This window comes from Lissotriton helveticus, chromosome 11, assembly GCF_964261635.1.
Source record: "Lissotriton helveticus chromosome 11, aLisHel1.1, whole genome shotgun sequence".
Lineage (NCBI taxonomy): Eukaryota > Metazoa > Chordata > Amphibia > Caudata > Salamandridae > Lissotriton > Lissotriton helveticus.
The window spans coordinates 261,037,975-261,064,685 of NC_136072.1; the positions used below are offsets into that span (position 1 = coordinate 261,037,975).

At 41.1% G+C, this 26,711-nt stretch overlaps 1 protein-coding gene across 1 annotated transcript in view; it reads left to right on the forward strand.

Annotated features, from left to right (window-relative positions):
• LOC144791747 (phospholipid scramblase 2-like) overlaps positions 1-26,711 on the forward strand; it is a 564,324-nt gene that overhangs the window by 33,293 nt on the left and 504,320 nt on the right. Inside the window, exon 3 of the mRNA XM_078666513.1 lies at positions 12,006-12,036. Within this exon, the coding sequence (XP_078522639.1) occupies positions 12,006-12,036 (31 nt within the window). The remainder of the gene's footprint in view (positions 1-12,005; positions 12,037-26,711) is intronic.

Genomic DNA, 26,711 nt, shown 5'->3' on the forward strand with positions numbered 1-26,711 from the left:
AAATTAAAACCTGGTTGTTTTCCTCCATCTAGGGTACCTTCGGGGTTTGGCACTCTTCACTATTCATGCTGTTTTCGTCATTAGGCACGTCTGCAAGCGCTGGGATGCCCTGTTGCAGTGGTAGCCATGCGCTATACAAATCAGATTAACATAACATAACATAACATAACATAACATAACATAACATAACATAACATAGATGTCTTTTTCGAAACTCTGACTTCTTGGTACCATTTTTAACTAATATTTTAATGTGTTAGCTAGGGTGGGGATGTCAGAATTCTGGAAAAAGACAATTATAATCCCCATTAATAAAAAAGGGACGCATTACTGCCCAAAACTTAAAGACCGATATCTTTACTGGATGGTTTTGGCACCATTAATGGGAGACTACTTCTGAATAGATTAGAGGGATGGGCTGAAGAGACAAATATCCTAATACCAGCACAGTATGGCTTTAAGAGGAAGAAAGGAACATTTGACCAATGCTTAAACCTGGGCATGATTATAGCATAATACATCGCAGTCAACAAAAGGAAAGGTGTATATGGTATTCCTGGACTCATCAGCAGCCTCTGACTGTGTCTCCCATTCCTAACTATAAAGGGTTTTGGAGGAGATGGCGTAGACGATGCAATAATATTATTCATATGACAGCTGTACTCCCAAGCCTCAGCAGGCGTTAAGTACGGAAACCAGGGGGAGTGCACAAGGCAGTTCCACATTAACAGGGAAGTCAGGCAGGGGTGCATTCTCGCCCCCTTCCTGTTCTCAATGTATATACTAATGGTGTGGAGGCAGGCCTATTAGATTCAACCCCTGATGTCCACATAGTGAACTTGGTCCATGTCCCTATACTCCTCTATGCAGATGACAAAGTGCTCATAGCCAGGAGTGGCATGACACTGCAGAAACTCATGAAGAAGTATGTGAAATTTATTAATAATCTAGACCTTCAAGTCAATGACACAAAATCTTTCATTCTAGTGACAGGGCAACAGCCAAGGAAACTTCCAACCTTCCAACCTTCCACATAGTGGGATGCAAAGTGGAAGTGACGGAAACCTCCTGTCTAGGCATCCTGTTCGATAGAATGAACACCTGGTCAAATATGGTAGCTAATAGCATCCTCCAGTTGGAAAATAGTATTATGGCCATATTTTCCTATATTGAAAAACTCGGGTCTAAGCCACTAGCGGTAATCAAAAAGATCTATACCGCAAAAGCTATCTCTGTATATATGGGGCAGACGTGTAGGGCATGGCCAATGTAGACACCCTCCAAAGCACTGAAGACAGCTTTCCGAAGAAACTCTTAGCTCTTCCCAGGTGCTCAAATGCTAACTGTCATACAGAGATGGCTGTTCCACATATATCAGAACTTGTCTGCCTAGCCCCAATATTACTGTGCCACTCATTTTGGAGAAGAGAAACTGGTAATTTGAGACAAAGTATAATGAGGGACTTTTTAAGTCTCGGCTATGCGTATAAAAAATTCCATGGTGCCAATATCTTTAAAACATCCTGAGCTCTATGGGCTTACAACCAGTGTTTGAGAATCTGGCCAATTGCCTGACAATCTCCAAAACGCAAATCAAAAGGATGTTTTCAACTAAGATGACTAGAGGGAGAGTGGAAAAAATCCTAATGAATTTATGGTGTCATTATATCTGAAGGGCCCCACTATTTGCTTTGATGCAAATTCCAACTTATTGTTTGTGACAAATCCTCAACACTGATATATTTTAGTAAGGTATTGATTAAACCTTATTCCATGTATTTTGGGTCACCCACATGGAATCTTTTCTCCCCAAGCCCTGCCTGCTTGTCCGTGCGACAGAATATCTTCTCAAATAAATTTGCATATAATTCTTTTCTGTAGTTTTACGTGGCAGCTCGTAAAAGATTTATTCTACCCCTTATGCGGAAATGCAATGTCGTCCAGCATTATTATTATTTTACAAATGTTGCCTGAACACTTTGTTTGCTATTGTCTGGCGTCTTACCTATGCTTTTTATTGATGAGCAGGAGATCTCAACCTTAGGAAAAAAGTAATGGAATTATGATTGTCACTGTCCTGGCAATTTGATATATGTATTTTTACATTTCTATGTCTTATTGATATTCTTTTATGCTTTTCAGAATTTTTCATACATCACATGGTGACCATTATTTTGAATGCTTTTTAAATGGGGCTTTTCAAATTATTTATTAAACTAATTGAATGAATGTAATAATTAAAGTAAGAATGATGATTTTATGGAAGAGGTAATTAGAGAAATAGGAGCGCTTTGTGGCCCTAACTGAGATTTGTGTAATCCTTTATCTTAGATGTTATTGTATTATTGACATAACACGGTGGTGTGTGGTGAGACTCGATACTGTCCTGTTATAATGTTGTGTTACCCACTGACACTTTTGTAAATAGATGATTTATATTGTACTGTACTTTTATGATCTATGTTTTTTTAGATCAAATAAAGTGATTGATTGATTGAATGATCACACTTTCGACACTTACTGAGTAGAGACTCTGAGGCCATTGAATACAAGCATTCTTCATTCGATGACCGCATGAGGAGTTTTAATTCCTCGGAGAAGTAGTGTATCTGTTTTCCAGGAAATAGTCCATGGTTCCTGGCCCCTAGCTCTGTCCAGGCGCAGACGGGCTTGCCTCTGACCGGGCATCAAGCCTTATTATATAGGTGTTTTTACCAGATGGGCACATAGTGGTGGAATACCAACCAATATGGATGTCCCCTCTTGTGCAATTAGGGGGCAAAGTGTATTCCATAAAGCAAAAACACTGCCTGAGGTTGTGACAGGTACTTCGATCAAGCATAAAGTTGGATTGCTGAGTGTATTACCTGAAATGACCCACCGGAGATGCATAGTCAGTATTTGGCCAAAAATGTTTGTCTTTATATTAATCTGCAAAATTGACCTTTACAAGCCACACTCGTCCATACAATGACTTTTCTTCGGAATTATCACTATCGTGGCCAAACATAAATCATAGGGCAGTTTCCCCATCTCATGGGCTTCCCCAAACGTGGAGATGGGGGACTTATCTTGCTGGCAATTTCTTTGTAAAATTCACCCAGAATTCAATTCGACCCAGCAGTCTTACCTGATTGTAATGCTTTCATTACTTCTTCAATCTCATTTTTTGTAATTTTCGCCTCAAACATCAGATGCTGTTTATGCAATGGTTGTGACATGAAGATATCCGTCTGAAAGGTTCACACTTCTTGCACCCCCTTTTGTGTCCTCAACTGATAGCGAGACATAAAGAATTTTGCAAAAATTGCAGCCACCTAGTTATTGCTCAACACTTTTGCCACATCAGCCCCCCTGAGCAATGTCATCCAATTGTTGCCCCTGTTTTGCTTCCCACCAGCAAAGTCAACAGCTTGCCCGTTTTATTGCTGACATCATAGAGGCGCCTTTGAGCAGCCGATAAACTATTTTTTGCTTCATTATTCATTACGTTCTGGAATTCCTTTGGTTTGAGTCTGAGAGCATTCTTACTTTGTGCATCTTTGTTGCTGATATATAACACTTTTATCGCAGGGTTTAAAAAACTTTGGGTTCCGCCCCGCTGATGGGCCACAGGCCGATTTATAGTAGGTTGCAAAATCCAAGCAATAAATAAAGACTTTAAATTCTTTCTTTATATCATGTTTGCTGCACTTCAAAGTCAGAGGTCAAATGTCAGGCGATATCTTCTCACACATTAATGTAACATGGGAATTCATGTTTACAAACTAATCTCATTTGCAGCCAGAGAAAGAAAAGTAAAGTAATGTATGTGACAATCCTGCTGCGATTCAAGAAGTGTGAAAGGAATGGTTGTAGGATGGTCCTTTTCGTAACATATAACAAAATGTAGATACCTGTTGTTAGAAATTGGGTCTCTAGTTGATAGAGGTATGCAGCCTGTCCAGGTAGGGACCACAATCCTCGTCAGGGTCAGCTAAATACACACTGGTAGTGTGGCACAGAACAGTAAGCCTTATCTAAAGAGGCAAGTATTTGTGCAACATAGACACACACATAGCGACACAATGAAAACATCACAAAATACTCCACACATGTTTATAAAAATAGATAATATTTTTATGAGAAAATTAAGACTGACATTACATAAATCGAATTTGGAGAACCAGAGGTATGAATTTTTAAAGATTACATCAATAATAGTGCTTTGGTGATGCAGTGCACGCAACAAAATTCCTTTTATTTATTTCTATGTTTATTTACCTGTTAAATTCTGTAACCCATACATTACTACCCCCACCCTGCCCCTCCCTCTCCCCACATCACCGCCCTGCAAGTCATGTGCGCAACCGGACGTGAATGCTTTACTTGACCCGATAACGGCCCATTTTCTGCAGTGTCCTCAGCGTATTCCAATGTTGATGGCGGCATTCCTTGAGCCACCCCGGGTGATAATGCTACAGCGCGGCTCTAAAAATCATTTCTAATCATTACTCACCATTTTCCCTGAAACCTTTAAACACACAATCATTCGTCAGTGGGGCCCATAACACTGCACGTATACTCTGTTCACTTACACTTGGTTTAAAGGTTTTGGTGAATCGCAATGGAGAAATGCATTTGGTGGAGTGTCTAAAACCTATCTTATCAGTGATTATTTACACCTATAGTTTATTACACTTTACCATGGTTTTATTCAAACATTTAATTATTCAGACGTACCACCATTGTGGCAATGGATCTGCTAGAAAGAAAATTAGGCGTAGGAAAATCACCAGACCAGCTTTTAAAATTCCATTTTCCCAATTTTATTAAAAGCAAAAATGTATTATGTCTGACATTTATGCATTGATTAATTCTTAATTCAGTAAAATCGTAAACTTTATTTCAAAATGATCATTTTATTTAGAGCTCAGGAAAAATCGCTAATTTTAGAAATCAGTTAAAGATTAGCAAACAACAGATAGTTCCAAATTCATTCTCTCCGCGCATCCCTAACTAACACCCTCATCTTATCCTTCAATCCTGTAACGCAAACAAAAATATTCAAAGAGTTCTTACATCCAGGAGTCAATCTTCAATCGGACAGCACTTCGAGTAGAAATCGGGAAAAGCGACCCCCTCTAGACAAAACCAGGGGTTTTTATACACTAATTTCCTAACTTAATCCATTTAAAAAGTGTCTACTATTACTTATTCGGATTCTGATTGGGCACAATCGGGGTGGGTGAGCATCTTCTCACCATTACAACATCATTTTCACAACGAATCAGCAGAAAAATAAAGGGGCTTTGTTTTAGGACAGTCCATGGCCTAGTCATTTCCTTCAGTGGTAACATCAGGACCCTTTCCCAGGATCAGAACATTCAAACGTCCATGTTTGGCACCCATCCTAGGTACCGGGCCGAGGTAGCCTTGAACCTCCTCGAGCACAGGCAGTTCACTCTGACTTGCAGGCTTTTGGAGCGCCTGCGCTGTCCAGCTCTTGCTCACAGTTTACCCGAGCAGCCATCTTTCATACAGGCCTCAGAGGCCACTTTTTGGAACTATCATAGAAACAAACACAAATTCATGTTAAATATGGAAATAAAACCCTTCTGTTTACCTCCCACCAAACTAATGTTTCCCCATTAGTTGTTATCTAGCAAATAAGCCACACAGATGCGTTTTATATTTACATATTCGACCACTTTTTAGCACAAAACGTGTACAATAAGCACATTTAAGCTGTGTTTGTTTATATCTAAGCTGCGCATTAATTCACAACACGATAACAATACATATTAGTTAATTTTATTGCAACATGCAAGCAAAATTAGTACTCCTGTGTGTAAAAAAAATGTATGCATCTTATATTATAGTTGATTAATTCACAAAACATTCCATTAGTAAATGTTAACGTTATGGAACATTGACTTTGAGAGGGGTAAACAAAATGTTGCTTTTATCACCTCACACCATCAATAACTGCACCTGTTTGTATGGGGACCGGCTCCTCCTCTGACACACATGCTTTGAACGGCGCACAGGATGCCCCAGCACCGGTGCTGTGGACAGTGTGGAACATCATCTGTGGTCTATTGATGTACTCTGCGAGGTGTTACAGAACCGTCTACTGTGGAAGCAAGCAACAAAAATGTTGAACCTACCAGCCAGGACACATAAACATTTCTCTCATTTGCCTCGATATGTGCTGAAGAAATTGGCCCTTTTTTAAACAAGCTCAAATGTGAACTCAAAAGCAAAATTGATATTCCTCATTTATTGGGCTTACATGGCTTTCAAATGCTTACAGTGGTTTGGACTATAACTACAGATACTTTAGAGCTATGACTTGCATAATTTTTTTTAGAATTCTTTTAGAAGTTTTAAACATTTTAGCAAAACAAATGTTTTATACAACTTTGTGTGTACCAATATCTAGTTAGCCTATCCAAACACGCAGATCCTGTATAGGGTAGATAGAAACTACCGGACAGGTCAAGTACCCGCGACAGGCAAGGGCCAAAAACGTATTGTGGGGACATCAAAATTACCTATTGCAAAACAACCTGGTTTAGCAAGAGGGCTCACCTGGGTTTTTGGCTCCGGGCAAGGGCCTGTGACTGGGAAGAGCCCACAACATAGGGATTAAGGGTAGAGCACTCAGAATTCTAAGCACTAATTTTTTTTAAAAATACGTTTTTAGTTAATGCTGCATTGGACACCCATACAAGTGAGGTATCATTTTACTTGGGATACTGAGGGGAACGCTGTGGGGTAAGACTTTATGCCAGCATGGTGATTCCACACAAAATATGTGGAAAATGTTTTTTTCAGATACATTTGAGGTTTGCAGGGGATACGGTGTAGAAAAATGTTTGGGGATTCACGCAAGCCATATCTCGCTGGACTTTCCTCGGTGTCTAGTTTTCAGAAATCTGTGGGTTTGGTAGTTTCCCAAGATGGCCACCGAGTTCGGGGCCAAAAAACCCAGGTGACCACCCTTGCAAAACCAGGTTGTTTTGTGATAGGTAATGTCTCCTCAAAAGGTTTTGGGCCCTTGACTGTCACTGGTATTTGACCTACCCACGCGAGTGAGGTACCATTTTTATTCGGAGACCTGGGGGAAAGCTGAGTGATAGGAAATTTGTGGATCCATGAAGATTACAGAATTTTCCCACACAGAAATATGAGAAAAAAGTGATTTCTCTTTATCTAAATTTGAGGTTTGCATGGGAATCTGAGTACCAAAACATTGGGGCATCCACGCAAAGTAAAGTTTTTATTGCGCAATTAATTAAAATCATTGCAATATACACACACTTGGTTGACCATTACGTATTAAGGGTGAGGAAATACACAGAGCAGTTAAAAAAAACAGAGAAATTATAAATTAATAGAAGAGGCGTCCAGTAGTGTCACCAGGAGATGAGAAAAAATTCAGGCTGGGTCAGAAATCAGATTAGGGGAATTGATGTCTAGAATAAACTTAGCAAAACGGGCCGCCAACTGTGGCGAGTCTCCCCTCATGAAAGCGTTTAGTGCTTCCTGGCAGGTCCTGATGTTAAGAAGAAGCCAAATAGGACGCAACCAGAATTTTCTTTGGACTCGGAGTTTTTGGCAAATGCACAGTATGTGAATAAGGTTTTCCTCCTCCTGCTTGCAAAAGCGGCATAGAGACGATGCCTCTTTCCTGTACCCCATGCCAAACTTGTATGCCATCAGCGGGATTAAACCAAAACGAAATCGCATTAATTGAAGTTTTATATGAACTTTCATAGGAGCTGCCAGATATGGCGGAAGAATTTTCTGGTTGTATAATTTTGAAACCCAGGGGCCATGAAAGAGCTGAGCGACCCGTTGCTCGTCATGGTCGCTTGATAACATTTTTTCTTGTTTGGTTAGAAGATTTGTTTTCGCCGCAATGGGCAACGAGGATGACCATATGTCCTTTGCTTTGAGGGATTCTAGACATGATGTCAGATATTTGTTCCACGGTGTTTTGTGGTTGCTGAGGACTAACCATAGAACGCTTTTTAAGGAGTGGGGGCTAGCGTGCTTTGTTTTTAAACAATAGTTAATGTAGCGTGCACTCATTATCCATCTCTGGGAGGACAGTCCAAATTCTTTCCGAATTTGGGCATGGGCAGTTGAATTTGGCAGCCGAAAAACCCTACGATAACAGGACGATTGTGCTCTGTCCAACCAATTATTCATTTTGTCCTTAAATATTATTGCACCAAAGGAGATAGTGGGGAGTAATTTTGCGGTAATCAGTTTTATTAGTGGTACTAGATTTTGAGACTGCAAAGCACTTTTTGTTCTTATAAAGGCCCCTTCCAGGCTACGGGCCACGGCCTGCATTTCGGTTGTGTGCACAGAGGGTCTCCCTTTGTGGTTGATCCACATCCCCAGGTACTTATAGGTAGTAACAGTTTCCAGTCTTTTCCCTTCAATGAACCACGTGGTCTTTTTGGTTTTTCCAGATGATATTATCATTGCTTTAGTTTTCGTCACGTTTATCTCAAGCAGGTTCATATTGCAGTACTGAGCAAGGGAGTCGAACAGTCTCTGCATCCACGCAAGCCATACCTCGCTGGACTCCCCCGGGTGTCTCGTTTTTAGAAATGTGTAGGTTTGGTAGTTTTCCAAGATGGCTGCTGAGCCCGGCGCAAAAACCCAGGTGACCCCCCCTTACAAAACCAGGTTGTTTTGTGATAGGTAATTTTGATGTCTCCTCAATAAGTTTTGGGACCTTGCCATTGCGGGTACTTGACCCACCCATGCAAATGAGGTACCATTTTTCCATTTTTATTGGGATACCTTGGGAAACGCTGGGTGGTAGGAAATGTGTGGATCCACACAGATTTCAGAACTTTCTACCACAGAAATATGAGGAAAATGTAGTCTTTTTGACAAAGTTTGAGGTTTGCAAGGGATTCTGGGTAACAGAGCCTGGTGAGAGTCAGACAAGTCACCCAATCCTGTATTCCCCTGGGTGTCTAGTTGTTAAAAATATATAAGTTTACTAGGTTTCCCTAGGTGCCGGCAGAGCTAAGGTTCGAAATCTACAGCTAGGCCCTTTGCAAAAAAGGGTCAGCTTTCACTGTGAAAATGTGGTGTGTCCATGTTGCGTTTTGGGCCATTTCCTGTTGCGGGCACTGAGCCTACCCACACAAGTCAGGTATCATTTTTCTCAGACGACTATGGGGAATGAGGGGTTGGTAGAATTTTGTGGATCCACGCAGATTCCAGAACTTTCCACCACCGAAATGTGAGGAAAATGTGTTTTTTTTTGTCAAAGTTTGAGGTTTGGAAAGGATTCTCCGTAACAGAACCTGGTGAGAGCCAAACAAGTCACCCAATCCTGTATTTTCCTGGGTGTCTAGTTTTCAAATATGTATAGGTTTGCTAGGTTTACCCAGGTGCCGGCAGAGCTAGGGTTCAAATCTACAGCTAGGCACTTTGCAAAAAAAGGGTTCATTATGACCTTGCAAATGTGGTATGTCCACGTTGTGTTTTGGGCCATTTCCTGTCAGGGGCACTAGGCTAACCCACACAAGTGAAGTAACATTTATCTCAGAATAGTTTAGGGGATGTGGGGTGGGTGAAATTGTGTGTATCCACACAGATTCCAGAACTTTCCACCACAGAAATATGAGGAAACAGTGTTTTTTTGACATTGAGGTTTGCAAGGGATTATGGGTAACAGAACCTGATGAGAGCCAGACAAGTCCCCTTATCCTGGATTCCCCTGGGTATCTAGTTTTTAAAAATGTATAGGTTTGCTAGGTTTCCTTAGGTGCCGGGAGAGCTAGGGTTCAAAATCTACAGCTAGGCACTGGGCAAAAAAGGGTCAATTTTCACCTTGAAAATGTGAAATGTTCACATTGCGTTTTGGGCCGTTTCCTGTCGCAGGCCCTGGGCCTACCCACACAAGTGAGGTACCATTTTTCTTGAAATACTTTGGGGAATGTGGGGTGGGCAGAAGTTTGTGTATCCACGCAGATTCCATTACTTTCCACCACAGACATGTGAGGACAATTTGTTTCATTTTACAAAGTTTGAGGTTTGCAAGTAATTCTGGGTAATAGAACCTGGTGAGAGCCAGACAAGTCACCTTATCTTAGATTCCCCTGGGTGTCTAGTTTTTAAAAATTTATAGCTTTGCTAGGTATCCCTAGATGCTAACAGAGCTAGGGTTCAAAATCTGCAGCTAGGCACTTTGCAAAAGTTTTCAAGAGATTCTGGGTAACAGAACCTGGTTAGAGCCAGACAAGTCACCCCATTCTGGATTCCCCTAGGTGCCTAGTTTATAAAAATTTATAGTTTTGCTAGGTTTCCCAAGGTGGCGGCAGAGTTAGGGTGAAAAATATGCAGATAGAGACTTTGAAAAAAGGGTCAATTTTCACTGTAAAAATTAAGTGTGTCCACGTAGCATTTTGATCTAGGCCTACGCACACAAGCAAGGTACCATTTTTATGGAGAGACTTAGGGTAACACAGAACAATAGAACAACTGTTATTGCCTATTAACTTTCAATGCATGTCTGCTTTCCAAATGAAAGACAACGTGTAAAAAAGAAGGCCCTTTGAAAAATGTCCTATCATCCCTCATGCTAGTATGAGTTCTCAGAACTTTGGAAATGTGCAAATAGCTACTGTTTCTAAACTCTATATTTTGTTCCAATTTCAGAAATACATAGGTGACTGTATATATTTTCCCAAATTAATTGCTATATACCCGGTACATAATAAAAGACCATTGCAAGACAATGCTCAGTTATTGGCTCTGGGTTTGTTGGGTTCTTGGTGAACCTAAACGTCCTATATATCCCCACAAGCAGAAAGGTCAAGTGGATGTAACAGTATATTGCTTTCCAACATCTATCATAATTAGAAAAAGTTACAGGTGAAAATGTTGCCACAAATGGCTGTTTATTTAGCTCATTTTCAATATTCCCTATTTCAACTGGTAGTTTCTATAAAGAAACCGTGAAGGATCTACACAAATGACCCCATGATGAATTCAGAACTTTGTATACTTTTCTGAAATATATAGCTTTCTAGGATCCATTATAGATTTCATACCCATTTCTACTATTAACTGGGACAAGGTTGAAAGCACAAAAAGTAGCAAAAATAGGCTATGTCCCAGTTAAATGCCACAACTTTGTAAAATATGTTGGTTTTCAGACAAAAGTCTCCCAGTCCCTGAATGCTGGGAAAATGGTGATTTCAGCCCCACAAAACCTTTGTCGATACCATTTGCAAGGAAAAAAAATCAGACGCTTTCATTTGCAGCACTTTTTTCCTATTGAAAAAAATAAATTGCTGTACTTTGGCTAATTTCTGGGTCCCCTCCAGGGTTATCCACAAACCCTGGGTACCTTTAGAATCCCCACAATGGTGGAAGAAAAGTACACAAATTTGGCAAGGATACCTTACGTGGTCAAAAAGTTACAGGGGCCTAAGCTCGAATTACGCCAAATAGCCCAAAAAAAACTTATCACAGAGGGGGAAACACCCTAGCAGCGAAAGGGTTAATAGGAAACTGATAATGGCTCAGTGCTATAACATCCTCGGCGTTCAACTTACTCTTTGGCGATGAGTGCATGTATGCTATTTTGAGTCTTATGCCATTCAGTACAATCATTATTTGGTTATAGTTCTGGTATTTATTATAGTTTGAGAAATGTAAACAGCTATTGTGCAATTTGGTCAAAGGAAAAAAAATCTTCTCTGTTATATTCTCATCCCATGATGTGCAAAATTATTTTGTGTAAAAATAAAACCCTACCACAAGGGCGTGCAAATACCACTATCGGAGAAGAGAGAATGCCCTAAAACAGGGAGAAAATCATGGCAGGTAAATTAATGATTGAATTGCTGGGACATCAAAGCATGTTTCATAGAAAGTTACACAAAATGCAGAAAAAATCTCTGTAAAATGTTATCGCAATCCTGTGAACTCATGTTATGACCACTAATACTGGACATGTTATTTATTGTCACCTACTGCAGATGGAGACTATATTCATAGGGCAAATGAAAGGTAAGCATTATTATTCTCATGAGTGCTTCAGAAGTAAATTCTCTGGGATTTTCTTTCTTTGTGTATGTGTTTTCATGACAAATTTGGTGCTCTGATCTTTGAGTTACTCTTATCTGTTCTGATGGGCAGAACAGATGCTCCTCAAAGAAATTTAAATATAAAATTGTTTTCACGATTTACTATTTTAGATTTTTTAAAGTATATTATGCTGAAATCGTTGTGTCATTTGGTTCAATTTGTTTTGTGGATGCAAATGATATTTGATGACGGCAAAGAACAATACTGATATAATGTCACAGATTATGTCACTGGTCTACTTCTGAGACGGATCTCTCATTAATTACAATGCAATTCTCAAATGTTACCTCAAAGAACATCAATCATGGATGGAACTGGAGAAGAAAGGTATGAAAAGAAATAGATCTACAACATAGCCTTATAGCCCACCGTAGCGAGCAATACCGGCTATTAAAGGCCCGCTCCAGCGTTAAAAGCCCGAGCCATGTCATGAGTGATGTGATATGTGATGCCTTCAGCAGTGCATTACGGGAGTGCAAGTTATAGTTAGCTCAGCTAACTATAACAGACACATTTCTCTGTTTTTGCACGAGTGAAATGCCAGCCTAACTACAATGTCCCTGAAACCCATGTTTTTTCACTGAATTTGTAAGGGTTTTTTAAATGCTAATTCCTAACTATAATGTCCCTGAAACCTGTTTTGTTTTAATTGAATATATATATATATATATATGAAGAAATTCCCTTTCGAAGAAAAAGAACAGAGGCCACAAGGGGAGAACAGGGTGGACACAGCTTTATTCCACGAAGTCCCAGCTCTGGCGGATGCATTTTGGTGATTTAGCCTTCTTCAGCGCCTTCAGCTGTAAAGATCACGTCCCTAATGTTCTCATCCTGTTTAAAATATTCACCGGCACTTATTCCCCTCCTCCTTACGCTGTTTGCGCACCAATCAGGGTTCGTGTGTGGTGAGAGCGAACTCCAAATCCCAGCATGCCTCATGGTAGCATCCCGAGATGGTGGCGTGGAGGAGTGAGTGTTCAATACTTGCAGTGCAGGCTTCAGGTGAGTTGGGCGGGTCATGGAGCCAATGAAATAGGATGAGTCCTTTCTGTGTCCCCTTGTACGCTGCAGCGGCCAGATGCGCCCGGTTGGTGGATGAGTGGGGGCTGTCAAATGCGAGACAATGCGCCCTAATCAAGTAGAATACCTCGATCCTCTCACTCCTTGAGGTCGGTCATGGCGGACTCCAAAGATACCAGTCCCCTGGTTGCAATAATGCTGCGAGCAGCGTTGTGCCAGTTTATCTTCGGGTCGCTTAGTGCTGCAGGGCCATCTGGACTGAGCTGCTGGCTTGCTCAGAATATATGAAGTAATTCCCTTTCGAAGATAAAGAACAGAGGCCACAAGAGGAGAACAGGGTGGACACAGCTTTATTCCACGAAGTCCCAGCTCTGGGGGATGCATTTCGGCGATTTAGTCTTCTTCAGCGCCTTCAGCTGTAAAGATCACGTCCCTAATGTTCTCATCCTGTTTAAAATATTCACCGGCACTTATTCCCCTCCTCCTTACGCTGTCTGCGCACCAATCAGGGTTCGTGTGTGGTGAGAGCGAACTCCAAATCCCAGCATGCCTCATGGTAGCATCCCGAGATGGTGGCGTGGAGGAGTGAGTGTTCAATACTTGCAGTGCAGGCTTCAGGTGAGTTGGGCGGGTCATGGAGCCAATGAAATAGGATGAGTCCTTTCTGTGTCCCCTTGTACGCTGCAGCAGCCAGATGCACCCGGTTGGTGGGGGCTGTCAAATGCGAGACAATGCACCCTAATGAAGTAGAATACCTCGATCCTCTCACTCCTTCCGGTCGGTCATGGCGGACTCCGAAGATACCAGTCCCCTGGTTGCAATAGTGCTGCGAGCAGCGTTGTGCCATATATATATATATTACCTACTGGCGGTCGCCAGTAGGTATATATAGTTAGGACCTAGTTTCCATAGGAAATCCGCAACATTCTATTGGGAATAACTTTGGCGCTGGTAGATGAATCTTCGCAAATTTCTCAAAGAAGATGGCCCGCTCCGCTCCTTCCATGAAAGTTTTGGGGGGATTCGTCAAGTGGGGGCTGAGAAAAAAGGGGGTCCCAAAACGTGTTTTCCCCATGTTATATTCCATAGGACGATTAGACACGGCTACAGCCCGAGCGGCTAAACGGAATTACACCAAATTTGGCAGAGAGGTAGAGTTCGGTTTGCAGATCGCCCTTTTGCTTAAATGGTGTAATCCCTCCAGTAGTTGTTGAGAAAATCGAATTTGAAAAAATGTATATATCTATAAGCGCACACCGTACGCGTACTGTAGGAGTACCGTACGCGCCCGGTACGCGTACCGGCGTGGACCTTCGCGTGCGCGAGCTGCATTCTGATTGGCTGCCAATGTCTGTCAACACTCCAAAACAGAAATTGTTGGCAGCCATCTTCTGCCTCGGTAGACTGAGGCAGGGGAAAGCAGAAAAACAAACGTGTAGAACTCAAAAAGGGGCCAGGGTAGAATTACCCTGACCCCCTAGGCCTGCTCAGGGGGTCCCACAAGGACCCCCAAGGCCCAAAATAAAATAATTTGGCCTAGGGGGTCCTAGTGGGACCCCCTGAGCAGGCCTAGAGGTCAGGGTGATTCTCCCTGCCCTCTTTGCGTGTTTTCCACCTTTGTTTCACTGCTTTCTTGTGCCTTGGTTCTACCGAGGCACAAGATGGCTGTCAACACTTCCTGGTTTGGAGTGTTGACAGACAGTGGCAGCTAATCAGCATGCCTTCCTGAGAAAGCTGCATGCTCATTGGCTGTCAACACTTCTAACCAGGAAGTGTTGGCATCCATCTTGTGCTCAGTAGACCGAGGCACAAGAAAGCAGAAAAACAAATGTGAAGAACACACAAAGGGGGCAGGGTAGACACACCTTGACCCCCTAGGCCTGCCCAGGTGGTTCCACAAATACAAAAAAGGCCCAATTTTTTTTTTAAGAAAACCTGGTCTGTTTTTTTAAAAATTACCCCCGGGGGACCAAATCGCGAAAGCATTGTGATAAAGAAGTGTGGGGGGTCCACAATCCCCCCACACTGCCCCGGGGACCGCCGCCCCTGGGGCAAAGCAACGCAGCCCCTTGACGCATACTGGAGGCTACTGGTGGGCTAGTTGGCCCCCAGGGACCCCCAGTATGCAAGGAGAATTAGTTCCCCCTCTGCAAACGCGCCCGGGGGCTGCGTTGCAGAGAGGTGACAAAAAGGGTGTGGCCTCATTACACCTTTCTGCAATGCAGCCCCCTGCTGCATTCTGGAGGTACCAGGTGGGCTAGTTGGCCCCCAGGAACCCCCAGTATGCAAGGGGAATTAGTTCCCCCTCTGCAAACACATATTTTTTATTAAAAATATGTAATGTAATTTAAAAAATAATATATCTAAAAATAAATAATTGTTAATAATGTAGTAAATTAGTATAAAAAATATAACAATTATTACATTTAAAAATTATCATTTACAAAACCATTGAAATTCACTGAAAAAACCATAGGTTTCAGCCACGTTATAGTTAGGAATTAGCATTTAAAAAACCTTTCAAATTCACTGAAAAAAACCATAGGTTTCATACACGTTATAGTTAGGAATTAGCATTTTTAAAAACCTTTGAAATTGACTGATAAAACCATAGGTTTCAAACATGTTATAGTTAGCTGGACATTACTGGTCTAAAACATATGTACTTGTTATGTTATGTTTTGTTAAAAACATTTATACCGCGCTCGATCACCAGACGGTTTCATGGCGCTCAAAACAAATGCGGGAGGACGGTACACCGAAGTTACTCATAGGCCAATTGAAAGAAGTGAGTTTGAGCGACTTACGAAAGCAAGCATAGCTGGGGCAAAGTCTGAGGGGGATTGGGAGGGTGTTCCACAGTGTGGGAGCCAGGAGGGAAAAACACAGGCCACCATGCTTTTTCCGTTTATACCTAGGGACAATCAGCAAGTTGTGTGAAGTGGACCGAAGATCTCTCGAGGGAACATAACGCTGGAGGCTAGACGTAATAAATGCAGGAGCTTGATCGGATAGGGCCTTAAAGACAGTACAGCCAAGTTTAAACATACAGCGATAAGCCACTGGGAGCCAATGCAGTCTCCTCATCAGGGGCGAGACATGTTGGTGTTTAGGCTGATTAAAGACCACTCTCGCTGCCTGGTTTTGCACCAGCTGCAGCCGGTGAAGATGGTAAACAGGTATCCCAACATAGAGGGTGTTAGCGTAGTCAATACGGGAGGTGACGAGAGCCATAATGACGAGAATGAGTGCCTTGGTAGTAAGGAACCTACAAATTTTGCGAATCCTGCGCAGATGAAAGAAACAGGATGATGTAACTGCATTAATTTGAGGCCTCATAGACAGGTCACTACATATGATTACGCCTAGGCTCTTTACCGAATTGACAGGGCTGGGCGAAGACCCAAGGGAAGAGGGCCAAAAGCTAGGGTTCCAAGGGTTAGTCAACCCACCCATCAACATTAACTCCGTCTTGTTGGGATTGAGTTTCAACTGGCTGTAGTACATCCACTCAGAGATGGCAAGCATGGTGGATTGGAAGTTGGCACAGGAGGAAGGGGTAGAATCAACAGGGAAAATCAACTGTAAATCATCAGCATAATTGAAAATAGTGACCGGGGTGTGACGGAGGGAAGCTATGAGAGGTTGCATATAAAGTTTAAATAAGAGTGGCGGCAGGGCAGAGCCCTGTGGGACTCCACAGGAAAGGGGAGAATAAGAGGAGGAGTAAGTAGACAGATGAACTGCCTGAGACCGCTGGTGCAGAAAAGATCCAATCCACGTTAAGGCCATGCCCTGAATACCCGCATTATTGACACGGTCGATCAAGATCGCATGATCGACCGTGTCAAAGACGGCACATCTTTACTCATAAAGACAGTATTGAGACATTCATTCACTCACTAACCCACCTATAACACACACTCATCCACTCATACAGTCCTGCACACATGCTGTCTTCAAAACACATATAAACAGTGAGTCACTCATTAATGCATTCATGTGCTAAGTAATATCCCCCACCAAACCATGTAAACCAGTCAGTCAGTCAGTCAAATTTGCTTTATTCGAGGTAAAAACTCATAAAAGCATGATACATCTAAAACGATTAGATCCACAATAAAAAGTTTAAAACATATTTACATCCTCAAAAAAACTGTAAAAGGATAAAGCATTGTGACTTCAAAAACCCTTAGTTGTGGCATTAATAGCTCCCCTTCACAAGCTGTAATTGGTGGCACTATTAGTGATCTGGTTAACTTAGTCTCTTTATTGAGAGACGAGATAGAGGGCATGAAAAAATTAATTTTAAATGTAACTACTGCTTCAAATACCAATTTGTGTGCCCCGTGCCAACAACACGGACCCTCTTCCAAGACCACTACTGCCTATCCAACTAAATTCCAAGGTACCTATCGAGCAGTAGGGAAAAATGATGTTACAAGCAGTAAGTCGCCCGGGCCGCTCATGTTGAAGGTGGAGCAATCATTACAGGTACTGAAAAACAACCATGTAAACACTCAGACACTCATACTGATACTCAAAAAACCAACTAATAACCTATATAGGCACTCATGTAGCTACTCACCAACCCATGCAGCCACTTATTCAAAAAATGTGTGAGACTGATACAGATATTTACATATTTAAACATTACTCACTAACCCATGTATTCACTAACATACAATTAATTAGTCAGTTATACAATCAATTTTACAAAAAAGTCATCCATTTATACACTTACTTACCCATTTATTGTTCCATCGACCTTTAGATATACATATATAAAAAATATCTATTTTTCAGAAAGACACACATCCACTGGATGATGTCATTAGTGATTTGTTTTGCCTTGGGGGTCCTGTGGGACCCCCTGAGCAAGCCTAGGGGGTCAGGGTGCTTCTACAATGCCCCCTTTTTGAGTTCAAAAACTTTCAGAGCACGAGCTGCATGCTCATTGGCTTTCAACACTTCAAACCAGGAAGTGTTGGCAGCCATGTTGTGCTCGGTAGACCGAGACACAAGAAAGAAGAAAAACAAACATGTAGAACACAAAAAGAGGGCAGGGTAGAAACACACTGACCCCCTAGGCATGCACACTCTACAGGGCGCATTTGCACAGTTTAAGATGGGGAATTAATTCCTGTTCAATCCAGCGGTACCCTAGAGGGAACTAGTCCAACAGGTATCTCCAGTATGCGCCATGGAACTGCGCTGCAGAGTGTTGTAAAAAGGGGGCGTGCCTTCTGAACGCCTGCCTGCAAAAATATAGTAAATCAGTATAAAAAAAAAAACAAATAATACATTTAAAAATTGTCATTTAAAAAACCACCCAAATTCACTTAAAAAACCATAGGTTTCAGGCCTTATATAGTTAGGAATTAGCATTTAAAAAACCTTTGAAATTCACTGAAAAAACCATAGGTTTCTGACCTTACATAGTTAGGAATTAGCATTTTAAAAACATTTGAAATTCACTAAAAAAACTATGAGTTTCAGTGGTGTTATATTAAGCTGGACAATTCACTCATACAAAACCATTGAAAGTGCTCCTATATACTATGACATATGACAAAATGTCAAATGACATCACTGATGACATCACTGATGACATCATCCATGTGACAATCACATACACCTTTTCATACACTAGTAAAATCTTTCATCACTCTTTGTAAAATACTGAGTATCATATTTGAATCCATTGACAAAGCAATATAAGTATCTAAAAACCCACTCAGTGATTCCTAGATGTATACACACATCTAATCACTTACCTGTAGATTCACTCATACATGCTGTCAATGAACAATAGAACACTATCAAAAATACTTATACATCTCATCTGAAGATTCCTCAACCGGCACCAAAGTTATTCCCAATAGAATGTTGCCCATTCCCTATGGAAAACAATCCTAACTATATATACCTACTGGCTATCGCCAGTAGGTAATATATATATATATATATATATTACACTGAACACCAATATATCAAAAAAGTAAAACGCAACATTTTAAATTACATGTATAATACAAGTATAAATACTAAAATGCATTAAAAAAATTAAAAGTAGAACAATTACACAATTACTAATAGCCTAATTAATTTGCATAGCTAGCAGTCAAATATTAAATAATGTGCAAAAAAATCATTAACTTAAATTATATTACATTTTATGTAACTTCCCACTCTCTCTCCCTATAAACCCAGCAATCTGCACCCAAAACATAACTAGAATAGATCAGCATTAAACAATCTACATAATTAGGGTTGATTACAAGCTTGGCGGTTCAGTCACATCATCACCTCTGCTGTGCTGCCAGGAGGACTGCCAAGCATGTGGTGCACCCACCCACCGGAATCTGAATTGAATCCATGGCAGGCATTTGGTGATGCAGCAGTCTCATGGCAGCTTCTGTATTAGGCACATTTTTTTTAGTGGATCGGGAGGGTACGTGTACCCTACGCATATCCCGGGATTTAAAAAGAAAATGTTTGGGCCTTGAGGGTCCTTGTGGGACCCCCTGAGCAGGCCTAGGGGGTAAGGAACCTCCAATATGAGCCAGGGGGCTGCCTTAAAGAGAGGTGTAAAAAGGGGTGTGGCCTCTTTACACGTCTCTGCAAGGCAGCCCGCTGGCGCGTTTGAGAGGGCAAACTAATTCCACTTGAATACTGGGGGTCCCTGGGGGCCAACTAGCCCACCAGGAACCTCCAGTATGCGCCAGGTGGCAGCGTTGCAGAGAGGTAAAAAAAGGGGCGTGGCCTCTTTACACATCTCTGCAAGGGAGCCCTCTGGCGCATACTGAAGATTCCTGGTGGGCTACTTGGCCCCCAGGAACCCCCAGTATTTAAGGGGAATTATTTCCCCATCTGCAAACGCGCCAGGGGGCAGTTTGCAGAGTGGTACCTTAATTTTATTGGGGGGATCGGCTGGGTACGTGTACTCTACGCATATCCTGCGATTAAAAAATAAAAGTTTTTGGGCCTTGGGGGTCCTTGTGGTACACCCTGAGCAGGCCTAGGGGGTCAGGAACATCCAGTATGCGCCAGGGGGTTGCCTTGCAGAGAGGTGTAAAAAGGGGTGTGGCCTCTTCACACGTCTCTACAAGGCAGCCCCCTGGCACGTTTGCAGAGAGGAAACTATTTCCCCTTGAATACTGGGGGTCCCTCGGGGCCAACTAGCCCACCAGGCACCTCCAGTATGTGCCAGGGGGCTGCGTTGCAGAGAGGTAAAAAAAGGGGCATGGCCTCTTTACACGTCTCTGCAAGGCAGCCCCCTGGCGCATACTGGAGATTCCTGGTGGGCTACTTGGCCCCCGGGGACCCCCCCGTATTCAAGGGGAATTATTTCCCCCTCTGCAAATGCGCCAGGGGGCGCGTTTGCAGAGTGGTGCCTTAATTTTTTGGAGGGGGTCAGCAGGGTAACGCGTACCAAATGCGTATCCCGCGATTTCTTAAAATAAATAAATTGGGCCTAGGGGGTCCTTGTGGTGTTTCTACCCTGCCCCCTTTTCGTGTTTCTTTTTCTGTTTTCTTGTGCCTCGGTTCTACCAAGGCACAAGATGGCTGCCAGCACTTCCTGGTTTGGAGTGTTGACAGACAGTTTTTAGCCAATTAGCATGCAGCTCGTGCTCGTAATGGTACGTGTACTGTCCTCGGATGGTATGCGTATGGCACTTCATCTATAGATATATTTTAAAAAAGCGCAATCTGCGAACCAAACTCTACCTTTTTGCCAAATTTGGTGTACTTCCGTTCAGCAGTTCGGGCTGTGCCTCACTTAAAGAACCCTATGCAAAATTGCATGGGAGGAACACGTTTTGGGACCCCCCTTTTTTCTTCGCCCCTGCTTCACGAATCACCCCAAAACTTTGAGGATAGGAGCGGAGCGGAGCAGCCCATATTCTTGGAGAATTTCACGAAGATTCGTCTACCCGCGTCAAAGTTATTCCAAATGGAATGTTGCGATTTCCTATGGAAACTAGGTCCTAACTATAACTACCTACTGGCGACCGCCAGTAGATAATGTTTATATATATATATATTACCATTCTATTGGGAATAACTTTGGCGGCGGTTGTTGAATCTTCGCGAATTTCTCAAAGAAGATGGCCCGCTCCGCTCCTTCCCTGAAAGTTTTGGGAAGATTCATCAAGCGGGGGCCGAGAAAAAAGGGGGGTCCCAAAACATGTTTTCCCCATGTTAATTTCCATAGCACGATTAGACAAGACTACAGCCCGAACCGCTGAACGGAATTACACCAAATTTGGAAAAATGGTAGGGTCTGGTATACAGATCACGCTTTTGGTTAAATGATGTAAATCCCTCCAGTAGTTCCTGAGAAAATCAAAAGAAAAAAAATATATATATCTGGGCGGAGCCTAACCACACATCTCATCATGAGATCTGATTGGCTGTCAGCACTTCATCCAAGAAGTGTTGGCAGCCATCTTGGGACCAATATACATGATAGCACCTCATTAAAAAGCATTGCAGTTAATAGAAGGTTTTAGGACTTTAGTTACATTATAAACCATTTGTTGATGGTACCATACTCATTTTAGGAATTGTGGTGTGTTCTAAGGTGATTTTACCATGTGAAAAAGCCTTCTGCTGGAATATTATGAATCATGTTTGCAAGAAAACTATTATCTCATGGTTTTCCCACAGTGGTTTGGAAGGGGATCTATAAGCTAAACTGAAAGCATATTTTCTGTAAATTCACATTATCTTTCTCAGTCATGTGAGAATGAAGTCTGACATTCTCAGTAAAACATGTACATCCAACAAGGACAGAGACTGTCAGTTGATTCCTTTGTGTTCTACTGCAGCTTCCCAGAGTGTTCTAAAGAACAACGAGAGCGCTAACAGTCCTACTTATTACAAAGGTATGCCACAACTGAAGCCATCTTGATTGGAATAGAGTGGTAACTCTTAAATCATTTAATTTAAAAAGGAACAAAATGAGGGGGTATATTTTGCCATAGGAAGTATGATTAGTGCTTCAGAAAGAAAAATTATGGCACATTTTGAGTGACTTCTCAAATCCTCTTCTATTTCATTAAAAAACTTCTGACATGCAGACTGAAACATGCACTTTCAATACCAGCAGCAGACTTCCCTGGTGAGCAGTAGCTTTACTACACTGATCTAATAAGCAACTAGCGTGCTAACATTCTGAATTTATGGCAAATGTGTGTCACATCTGAATGCCTTCTTGATGGAAAATTGAAAGTATTTCCTACTGAGGAGACTGTAGTAAATGAGGAAATTAGGAAACTTCATAACAAATAAGTCTCCCAAGATGGCCACCAGAGACAAAAAAGCCCAAATCTAGCACAAATATCCCCCAGATGTAGCCCATAGCCCAATGACAGAATGTCCCAGAGTGTTCTAAAGAACAACTAGAGTACTAACATTCTAACTTATGACAATAGTATGGCACACCTGAAGTCATCTTGATTGGAATAAAGTGGTAACACTTAAAACATTTAATTTGCAAAGGAACAAAATGAGGGTGTTCATTTTGCCATAGAAATTATGATTAGTGCTGAAGAAAGAAAAATTAGGGCACATTTTGACTTCTCAAATTCTCTTCTATTTCGTTAAACAAATTCTGACATGCAGACTGAAACATGCAGTTTGAATACCAGCAGCAGACTTCCTTGGTGAGCAGTAGCTTTACTACAGTGATCTAATGAGCAACTAGAGGGCTAACATTCAGAATTTATGGCAAATGTGTGACACATCTGAATGCCTTCTTGATGGAACCAAAGTAAACAAGCATTGAAAATGCAATAGATCGCGCCCTCGTTTAAGTTAAAGCCATTCTGTTTGTAATGAGGTGGCTTTTTAGCTTTGCTTTTATTAGTGTTTTTCAAACTTTCATGTAAATAACATGCATATGTATGCATATATGTATATGTATGCAAGCATTTATATTTGTATTTATATAGATATGCAGATTACATATGTTTATATATGTATGTGTGTATATATATATATATATACATACATATATATAAATGCATATGCATATATATATATGTGTATATGTGTGCATGTAGAGTAAGGTAGAGAGGTAGAGGTGTAGAGGTAGAAAGGTAGATGTAGAGAGGTAGAGGTAGAGAGGTAGAGACTAGTAGAGAGAGAAGTAGAGAGAGGTAGAGAGGTAGAGAGAACAGAGTGAGTAATAGAGAGTAGAGAGTGAGTGGTAGAGAGTAGTAGAGAGCAGTAAAGAGAGTAGCAGAGAGTGAGTAGTAGAGAGTAGTAGAGTGAATAGTAGAGTGAATAGTAGAGAGTAGTAGAGAGTGAGCAGTAGAGAGTGAGTAGTAGAGAGTAGTAGAGAGTAAGTAGTAGAGTGAGTAGTAGAGAGCGAGTAGTAGAGAGTAGTAAAGAGTGAGTAGTAGAGAGTAGTAGAGAGTGAGTAGTAGAGAGTGAGTAGCAGAGAGAGAGAATAGTAGAGAGTAGTAGAGAGTGAGTAGTAGAGTGAGTAGTAGAGAGTAGTAGAGAGAGAGTAGTAGAGAGTGAGTAGTAGAGAGTGAGTAGTAGAGAGTGAGTAGTAGAGTGAGTAGTAGAGAGTAGTAGAGAGAGTAGTAGAGAGTGAATATTAGAGAGTAGTAGAGAGTGAGAAGTAGAGAGTGAGTAGTAGATAGTAGTAGTGAGTGAGTAGTAAAGAGTGAGTAGTAGAGAGAAAGTAGTAGAGAGTGAGTAGCAGAGAGTAGTAGATAGTGAGTAGTAGGGAGTGAGTAGTAGAGAGAGAGTAGTAGAGAGTAGTAGAGTATGAGTAGTAGTGAGTGAGTATTAGAGAGTAGTGGAGTAGTAGAGAGTGAGTAGTAGAGAGAAGTGGAGAATATTCCAAAGTTTGGCACAGCACCACTTGCACAACAAGTCCAATCAAATCATATCACTTAGAGTCCTTATTGAAGCACTGAATCTTGGTGTATATTCAAAGGCTTTTATTTTCCTTAAGTTTATGTACCACAGCCAGCCGACGCGTTTCGTTCTGTACAACAGAACTTCTTCAGGGCGTTCTTATTTCCTTCAAGTTATGTCGGTATCCTGTTGTCATATAACTTGATATTTCTTCCAAATGTTAGACGAGTCGTAAGTACATTCTTATTCAAAGTGACTAGGTATCAATTTTACCCACACAATTCGGGCAGACTTGAGTAATTTATAGCATCCTCAAAGTCAGTCTTTCAAAAATTCCAAAGTATAGGACATGATAATTCAAATCCAAATGTTTCTCAAGAAAAGTCATTTTCAATTGTTCGGAATATTGGCGTTTGGGCAGATATGACCCACGGACACGGTTTATGACTTTTCTTGAGAAACATTTGGATTTGGATTATCATGTCCTATGCTTTGAAATTTTTGAAAGGCTGACTTTGAGGATGCTATAAATTACTCAAGTCCATGGATGCTGCTGGGAACGCCCCCCAGCAACACCCATTGAACGCCCCTTTAACGCAGGACACTGCGTTAAAGGGACTGATATTTATCAGGCAGGATTACGCCACAAAAAGTGGCTTAGTCCTGCCTGATAAATATCACTCAGTCTTCTGCGTCACCGGAACGTCACAAAAAGTGACGTTCAGGAGGCGCAAGGGGCTCGTAAATAGGGCCCCATAGGTTTCACACTCGTTACAGTTAGGAATTAGCATTTAAAAAACCTTTGAAATTCACTGAAAAAAACATCAATCAGTGATGTGATTTGAGATGTCATCAGTGATGTCATCAGTGATGTCACTGACCATGTCATGAATGATGTAATATGTGACATCATCAGCAGTGCAGTGCGGGCGCGCGAGTTATAGTGAGTACAACTAACTATAACGAGGGCATTTCAATGGTTTTGTATGAGTAAAATGTCCAGCTAACTATAACTGGTGTGAAACCTATGTTTTTTTCAGTGAATATATATATATATATATATATTTTTTTTGTGAACAAGGCAACTGGGATTGCCAAAACGCGTCTTTCCTCTTTGCACGAAGCAATTCACTTGAAAATATGAAATAAATATCACATGCAAATTTCAGCGCATCCAAGTGTCCGTTTTCTCCATGGTTGCCTGTGAAGCAGTTTGGAGCTTAACGTGATATCGTGATATATATATATATATATATTCACTGAAAAAACCATAGGTTATAGACCATATATAGTTAGGAATTAGCATTTAGAAAACCTTATTTTACTCACACAAAACCATTGAAATTCCATATATAGTTAGTTGCACTAACTATATATCGCGCACCCGCAATCCACTGCTGATGATGTCACATATTACATCATTCATGACATGGTCAGTGACATCACTGATGACATCACTGATGACATCTCAAATGACATCACTGATGACATCACTGATAACAACATCCAGTGATTTTTTGTTTCTATAAAGTTTAAATATGTCTTACATATTGAAGAATGAGTGGATGTGTAAGTGTCTGGACGAAGGATTTAGTAGGTGCATGACTGACTGTATGAGTGAGTGATTAAATGTGTCTCACTGACTGCATGGGTTAGTGACTAAACTGTCTTAATTTGTGCATCATTATGTCTGTTGTTCTGTAAACTGCTGCATGTGTTGATCAGTAGCTATATGAGTAACTATATGGGTTATTGATTGATTGCCCAAGTATTTGTATGGGAGACTGAGTGTGTGTGTGGCTAGCTGGGAGGTGTGTGACTCTGTGCAGATCAATCTGTACTTGTATCAATGATTGTATAAGAAGGTAAGTATGTGTTAGTATATGTTTGAAAATGTAAGGTGCTCTATGTTTAACTGTATAGACAAGAAAATGGAAGTGTCATTGATTCTTTACAGGACTGACTAGGTGTGTGAGTAACTCCATGGATGAGTGGCAGACTGTGAGTGTCTGTATAGGTGTATGAGTGCATATGATAGTGTTGTAAAGATGAGTGATTGTATGTATGAATGATTGTATGGGTGAATGAGTGAAGGTGTGTGTAGACGTAGCAATCAGTGAGTGCGTATGTAGTAACTAGTATTGGTGTGTCAATGGTTTCAAAAATTATACTCTCTTTTTAACACTGGGTGAAACAGAGGTTATATTAAAATGTGAGGAGATGCATTGTATTGTCACATGAATGATATCATCAGTGATGTGGTCATTGATGTCAAATGAGATGTCATCAGTGATGTCATCAGTGATGTCATTTGAGATGTCATCAGTGATGTCATCAGTGATGTCACTGACCATGTCATGAATGATGTAATATGTGACATCATCAGCAGTGGATTGCGGGTGCGCGATATATAGTTAGTGCAACTAACTATATATGGAATTTCAATGGTTTTGTGTGAGTAAAATAAGGTTTTCTAAATGCTAATTCCTAACTATATATGGTCTATAACCTATGGTTTTTTCAGTGAATTTTCAAGGTTTTGTAAATGCTAATTCCTAACTATATATGGTCTATAACCTATGGTTTTTTCTGTGAATTTCATTGGTTTTTTAACAGCTAATATCTGTAGCTGTAAAATGTATTCTTCTTTAAATCCAAAAATATATTTTATATGTTTATGAATAATTTTTTTTTAA